Below are 7,684 nucleotides of genomic sequence, written 5' to 3'. Positions count from 1 at the left end.
TATCGGTCACTTTGTTCTCGAGATATCGAGCCGACCGACTGACAGACGGATACTAATGAATCTTCATGATGAACGTTAACTCTATCGGTCACTTTTTTTCTCGAGATATCGAGCCCACCGACTGGCAGACGGATACAAATGAAGCTTCATGCAGAACGTTAACTCTATCGGTCACTTTGTTCTCGAGATATCGAGCCGACCAACTAGCAGACGGATACAAATGAAGCTTCATGCAGAACGTTAACTCTATCGGTCACTTTGTTCTCGAGATATCGAGCCGACCAACTGGCAGACGGATACAAATGAAGCTTCATGCAGAACGTTAACTATATCGGTCACTTTGTTCTCGAGATATCGAGCCGACCAACTGGCAGACGGATACAAATGAAGCTTCATGCAGAACGTTAACTCTTTCGGTCACTTTGTTGTCGAGATATCGAGCCGACCAACTGGCAGACGGATACAAATGAAGCTTCATGCAGAACGTTAACTATATAGGTTACTTTGTTCTCGAGATATCGCGCCCACCGACTAGCAGACGGATACAAATGAATCTTCATGCTGAACGTTAACTATATAGGTTACTTTGTTCGAGATATCGCGCCCACCGACTGGCAGACGGATACAAATGAAGCTTCATGCAGAACGCTTAACTATACACGTTATTTCCTTCTCGAGATATCACGCCGACCAACTGGCAGACGGATACAAATGAAGCTTCATGCAGAACGTTAACTCTATCGGTCACTTTGTTCTCGAGATATCGAGCCGACCAACTGGCAGACGGATACAAATGAAGCTTCATGCAGAACGTTAACTATATCGATCACTTTGTTCTCGAGATATCGAGCCGACCAACTGGCAGACGGATACAAATGAAGCTTCATGCAGAACGTTAACTCTATCGGTCACTTTGTTCTCGAGATATCGAGCCGACCAACTGGCAGACGGATACAAATGAAGCTTCATGCAGAACGTTAACTCTATCGATCACTTTGATCTCGAGATATCGAGCCGACCAACTGGCAGACGGATACAAATGAAGCTTCATGCAGAACGTTAACTATACAGGTTATTTCCTTCTCGAGATATCACGCCGACCAACTGACAGACAGATACAAATGAAGCTTTATGCAGAACACCCCTTTGTTCTCGAGATATCGCGCCTACCGACTAGCAGACGGATACAAATGAATCTTCATGCTGAACGTTAACTATATAGGTTACTTTGTTCTCGAGATATCGAGCCCACCGCCTGACAGACGGATGCAAATGAAGTTTTTACATCTCCTTAAATGATAGGCTTGTACCTTGTGCTCATCACTCCTAGTTTCAGAGGAGAGGGTATTGTGCTCGTGGTCTAAACTACATTACACAGATGGTCCTGCACAATTGTATAAAATAAAGTCATGGACACTGTTTTACATAGTCTTCTTAGAATATTATCTGATGAGTGTACAGTAACGGGTAGCAGGGTGCATGCTACGTCGATCTTGAAAATGAATCTTGGGTACAAAGCATTGTCATTAACAGTGTAACAGCACCTTTAATTTGGAACATCGACCACTGATTATCTATAAATACATAATGTAAAACAGCCTTCAACGCTTCGTTTTATTTCTCACTTGTTCAGATGCTGAAATAATATTTTAGATAGTTGTAACTATTACTATCATTTAAAGTAACAATTTGTAAATGTTTTGTTTCGGGCAATGAATAGGAATACAATACATTTAAACGTAGTAAAATATAAATATTTAAAAAGAAAGGATTGTTTATTTTAAACTTAATTTATTTTAAATAGTTTTTTATTGGTGGGTTAAAATAACAAACATAATAATATCTTATCATTTCTTCGTAGTACCTATGAAAACCCAGTCTTTCACCTTTTGAGAATCTGATAGTAACACTTCATATTTTACCGCAAATATTTTTTTACTCGGGATTTCGTTTTCTTTCCCTAGACTCTTTTCCGAAACAGCCCTGTCCTTTTTGGGGACCTTTTCTTTCTTTTTCTTTGTATTTTCTGTATTTCCGGTATCAATACTTTCATTTTTTACCGACTTCTTTTTCTTTCCACTCGGCATCTCTTTATCCTTTTTGGGTTTGCCGCTGGGTGTCCCTGTCAATTTCCTATCTTTCTGGTCGGTTTCACTTTTGATAGAGAGTGGTGGCGTGAACCTAATTATAATTTTCTTCACTTCTCCAACAGAAATTTCGAGTTTCTCATTGACTTGCAATAATTTTTTCTCATCGACTTCTAATATCTTAAAAACTGGTTCTGCCAGGTTATCTTCTTTCATGTCAGTGAACTCATTATCTAAGCAGCTGTCAAGTTCAGGTGTTAGCGTTTGGAAATCTGAATCAGTCTTTTTCTCCTTCTTTGGCTTGATTTTCTGCTTGTCTTTGCCAGCAGGGGACTGTGGAGAAGATGGTATTGCAATACTCAGTAATGACGATCCTTCTCTCAGATATTTCTTCTTTATTTGAAAATTAAGTGGAGCAGTGCAAGTGTTTTCGACCTGCAACAGAGCAAAATAACAAATTAAATACTGATTGTTTATACTGAGTTTTAAGGTTAGGCAGAAACTGTTGATGCACTAACCGTGATAACAAAATCAGCTTTCTTGCCGGAGCCGGAGGTCAAGGGGAAGATCTCGCGGTCAGGGTTAAAGGTGAAGGAAGGAGTCACTCCCTCCCCACGGACTTGGAGATTTAGAACGGTCGTCTCACTCCTCACCTCGAACCTCTCAACAACCTGTTCAATTCTTTTCTTAAAGTTTGTTATTGGCGATGGGAGGTTTGAAAGGATAATAGGATTTTGGACATTCGCCATCGTTATATGTTACGAAAGATACAACAGAACGTTTCGAGTATTGGAAACTATCCTCTTCGTCAGGCGGTAGAGGCATTAATACATACAATAATAACGAACAGAGAGAAGGGAAAGAAAAGGCTTCAGATTGAAGAAGAGGTGAAGAAAAAGGTTTGATCGAAAGTTGGGTACGTTTGAACCCTTTTCTTTCCCGTCTATTCTTATATCTATTCTTTATTTTTGTTATATATATATATATATATATATATATCAAAATTGTTATATATATCTTCTGTTTTTATTGATATACATAATATTTCTTGTTATCCATTCAAACCCGTTCAGGAATAAAGAGTTAATATTAGTCTAAATTTTTAAGTCAGTTATCTACTTGATATTTTTATCCATTAAAAGACCACTATTATACGGTCACCAAAAATGAATGCTATAGACGATCGAAAAGGAAGAGGCAGAATTTTAAACTGTTCAAACAGGGAACGCCTTTTAGAACGCCACTGCGTCTAAAGATTGACCGTCTCGACTATTTAAACCAGATATGTTAATGTTGAAATCAACAGTTCAGTTAACGATGAACACATGTTATTCATTCAAATAAACTTCTTGCATTTACGAAAGTCAAATCTGTTGTTCAGGAGGTGTCTAAATGGAATTGTATGATTGCTCTCGTAATGCTTGAATAAAATTTTGAAATCATTATTTAAACTTTTTATTACAAAAAAAAAACAAAATATAAAGGTGATAACTTATAACTTTAGCAGAAAAATAAGGTATCTGACGCTTTGAAAAATTTGCTTCCCCTTGTCAACTGTAGTAAACGAAAGACATGTAGGCCTACAATTTTTTGTAATGTTGTTAGTCTAAAAAATCTACGCTTACTAAAGATCAAATAAACTGCGTGATGTGTATATTTCGGTTGTTATTCACTTAAATTATAGATTGGTGTTACACTTTTGAGCCTATGAATAATAGTTTGTTAATACGCAGTTAAAAAGCCAGATCACAAGTCTATGACAAAACAATTAATTTCATATAATTACCTTAATTTAATAAAACTAACAATAAATGTTGGTATAATCGATTTATATGAGTGATACGTAGTAGTACATGTCTTTAAAGCTCTAATGAAGCAATAAATGTAGGTATTGGCGGACCAAAACACAAAAATATAGTTTTACAAATCTGCACTTGGACATAATAATTTACAACATTCGTATCCTAAAAATTAATAAATTGGAAAAAGTATAATATATAAGGAATATAACTAAAAAAATTTATAAGACCTCATGTGATATTCAATTTTAATATTTTAAAAATTACATTTGAAAATGTGTGTTTATGTTTATTGTTTTCTCTATAAATCTGTAATTCTATATTTACAATTAAATCATGTCCACTGTTCGGTATTATTGATCTAAATTAAAATTACATTTGAAAATGTGTGTTTATGTTTATTGTTATCTCTATAAATCTGTAATTCTATATTTACAATTAAATCATGTCCACTGTTCGGTATTATTGATCTAAATTAAAATTACACTTGAAAATGTGTGTTTATGTTTGTTGTTTTCTCTATAAATCTGTAATTCTATATTTACAATTAAATCATGTCCACTGTTCGGTATTATTGATCTAAATTAAAATTACATTTGAAAATGTGTGTTTATGTTTATTGTTTTCTCTATAAATCTGTAATTCTATATTTACAATTAAATCATGTCCACTGTTCGGTATTATTGATCTAAATTAAAATTACACATTCAGGTAAAATGTGCCTTTTTATTTCTATAAATAGCTAAGATGTATTAAAAGTATTACCAGAAAGAATAAAATGATGAGTATTTCTGAGCAATAAAAACATTCACCTTAATGCTCAAAGTTGGCATGAAAAGAATTGGAACACTAAGGATATGCTCAGGAGGAAGTTCCAGACGTTCACCATTTATCTGAAATAAAATAATCTCTGTGAATAAACGTAATATTGTTTAATTTGAATGGAAAATTCGAATAAAACACTAATGTGTAACTATTCTTGTTCGAAAGTATTTTCTTTAATATTATATTACTGTTTTATTGCTTTAGGTAAGAGATGGATTAAGAATACGCTAAATTTATAATTTTAAAGGGTCCTTTGTTTTTTATCAAGCTTGATTGGTACCTATTTTCCTAAAAAGAATTTTTATTCACGATTTTGTTACATATCTTTTGAAGAAAAAGATTACAAGAGAAAAAGCCTTGATTTTCCTCAATTAAACTGTATTGTTATGGAAACATATTAAGTTATCAACTACATCCTACCTTCAGTGTAGTCTCTAGCGGTGCAGGACACATGAACTGGCCGACCGGGTCGAGTGTCGAGACTCTCACGGTGGCGTCAAAGAAGGAGATGTTTGTTATCTCTGCCCTCATCTTGGAGGTAGACCCCAGAGCCCTCGGTCCGAAGTCGAGACATGCCGAGGACGAGAGGACGATTGCTGGAGCCTCCATGGGACACACCACCACACATTCCAGAGTCTCCTTCCTCCTGCAGTAATCGACAGTGGTGACAATCACGCTGTTTCGTGTATATTAACTTATTTATATAGGCAGGCCACCAACAGCCCTTTGGTGTATTATGTAGGTCACAAACCAAGAACATTTCCAGAGATGTTGTGGCCTCCAGCACTCTCTATACAAACAGTTTTATCTACATTGACTGTATCTCGCTCTTGGTTAGCGAACTAGATTAAACTGTATATCCTATGTAATAACCCTACCCTATAGATGACCTAATATCATAATCACATAATCTACGTTCCGTTCTTCGTACTATTCTTGTTTGTTTTTATTAATCATCACTTCATAATCCTTCCACATGCAACTTGTGACGATACGACATAGCTATATGCTATATTGTGATAACTACAGAAGCATATTACACCTTGTCTATACAGTATTAACCTGAAGAGGTCTGTATCATGTGCTGCTGTAATAACTTAAATGTCTACTTTGAAGTGGTGTTTTGTTTTTGGCATGTGGTTTATGTGTACTTTCATAATGCAAAAGTTTTCGGTTGTTATGGGTGTACATTAACCTTATACTGCTCTACAGACAAAATATAATTTTTTTCTAGAAAAATTACACCCCCATATTATTTTGCTTGCGCACATATTTAGAAGAGGTGTTGCTCCCTGTTATTACACCTCAGAAATATTAAATACAGCAAATGGTGGTTGTGTTGTTCTGTATTTAAATAAAAGGCTAAATATAAAGATGCAAATCTTTTATCACATTTTAATCTCGCTATGATAAAATTTGAAGGATAAGGATTACCAATGTGTTTTATAGTCTACAGGCTTAAGGCATACTAGATACATAACCTACATTAGTTACAGTGACAAATACATTTTTTAATTATGTTTTCCATACAGGCCATACTAGGTGTACTACTAGGCCATACAGGGTATACTAGGTGCAAAACTGCATTATTTACCTTTGCTTATAATTTGCTTGTTTTGTTTTGTTTTTTTTTTTTTGTTTTTTTATAGACCCTGTTATAGAAATTAGGCTTGGACCAGTATGCCCTTATCGTTGTTTGTTGCGAACAAATAAATACCGTATTTTTTAACAACGCAAGTTTTGGTTTTCCTATGTATTATTTTTTTTTAAATAATTTACTACAAGGTTTGATTTCCAAATTCCCTATCGGTGTAATTTATTATTCCACATTGTTTTATACACACATATTTTCGAAATCTGTTCTCTTCTTTTTTTGTTTAAAACGGCATATTATTTTAACGGATATCGAGTTCAAGTACATTTCACCTTCCACTTAGTGCAGCGTCTAAAATCTTACGCTGCTGCAGACTTGATTCTTGAAATTTGGAATCTGCGGCAGTCTGAAGAAAGACAAAGACAGTCGACCTCTAAGAAGCAAAAAACGAACTCGTCGCGTCAGACCAACACAAATATAATCTAGATAAAGACATATTCTCATTATCTAATCAGGCGCACTACAGTGCTACAGACACGATCCCAAATCACGGTGGAGCTACCAAGTATTCTATACATAGCGTAGTATGACCTCATTATGTCATCAGGCGCACTACAGTGCTACAGACACGATCCCAAATCACGGTGGAGCTACCAAGTGTTCTACACATAGCGTAGTATGACCTCATTATCTCATCAGGCGCACTACATTGCTACAGACACGATCCCAAATCACGGTGGAGCTACCAAGTGTTCTACACATAGCGTAGTATGACCTCATTATCTCATCAGGTGCACTATAGTGCTACAGACACGATCCCAAATCACGGTGGAACTACCAAGTGTTCTATACATAGCGTAGTATGACCTCATTATCTCATCAGGCACACTATAGTGCTACAGACACGATCCCAAATCACGGTGGAGCTACCAAGTGTTCTACACATAGCGTAGTATGACCTCATTATCTCATCAGGTGCACTACAGTGCTACAGACACGATCCCAAATCACGGTGGAGCTACCAAGTATTCTATACATAGCGTAGTATGACCTCATTATCTCATCAGGTGCACTACAGTACTACAGACACGATCCCAAATCACGGTGGAGCTACCAAGTGTTCTACACATAGCGTAGTATGACCTCATTATCTCATCAGGCGCACTACAGTGCTACAGACACGATCCCAAATCACGGTGGAGCTACCAAGTGTTCTACACATAGCGTAGTATGACCTCATTATCTCATCAGGCGCACTACAGTGCTACAGACACGATCCCAAATCACGGTGGAGCTACCAAGTATTCTATACATAGCGTAGTATGACCTCATTATCTCATCAGGTGCACTACAGTGCTACAGACACGATCCCAAATCAC

The 7,684-nt window shown here is 36.2% G+C and overlaps 1 protein-coding gene across 4 annotated transcripts in view; it reads right to left on the bottom strand.

Moving 5' to 3' along the window:
• Positions 1–1,784: 1,784 nt before the first annotated feature.
• LOC124361721 overlaps positions 1,785–7,684 on the bottom strand; it is an 85,967-nt gene continuing 80,067 nt past the window's right edge. For 3 of the 4 annotated variants that reach the window (XM_046815648.1, XM_046815649.1, XM_046815650.1), the window contains exons 17-20: positions 5,132–5,357; positions 4,699–4,779; positions 2,606–2,758; positions 1,785–2,522 (exon numbers count right to left, since the gene is read on the bottom strand). In XM_046815648.1, coding sequence (XP_046671604.1) covers positions 1,848–2,522; positions 2,606–2,758; positions 4,699–4,779; positions 5,132–5,357 — 1,135 coding nt within the window. In that variant the 3' untranslated portion in view covers positions 1,785–1,847. The remainder of the gene's footprint in view (positions 2,523–2,605; positions 2,759–4,698; positions 4,780–5,131; positions 5,358–7,684) is intronic. The other variant, XM_046815651.1, reaches the window with a different exon arrangement.

The sequence above is a fragment of the Homalodisca vitripennis genome, chromosome 5 (genome assembly GCF_021130785.1).
Source record: "Homalodisca vitripennis isolate AUS2020 chromosome 5, UT_GWSS_2.1, whole genome shotgun sequence".
In the NCBI taxonomy this organism is placed as follows: Eukaryota; Metazoa; Arthropoda; class Insecta; order Hemiptera; family Cicadellidae; genus Homalodisca; species Homalodisca vitripennis.
This window is presented reverse-complemented; position numbering and strand designations above follow the sequence as displayed.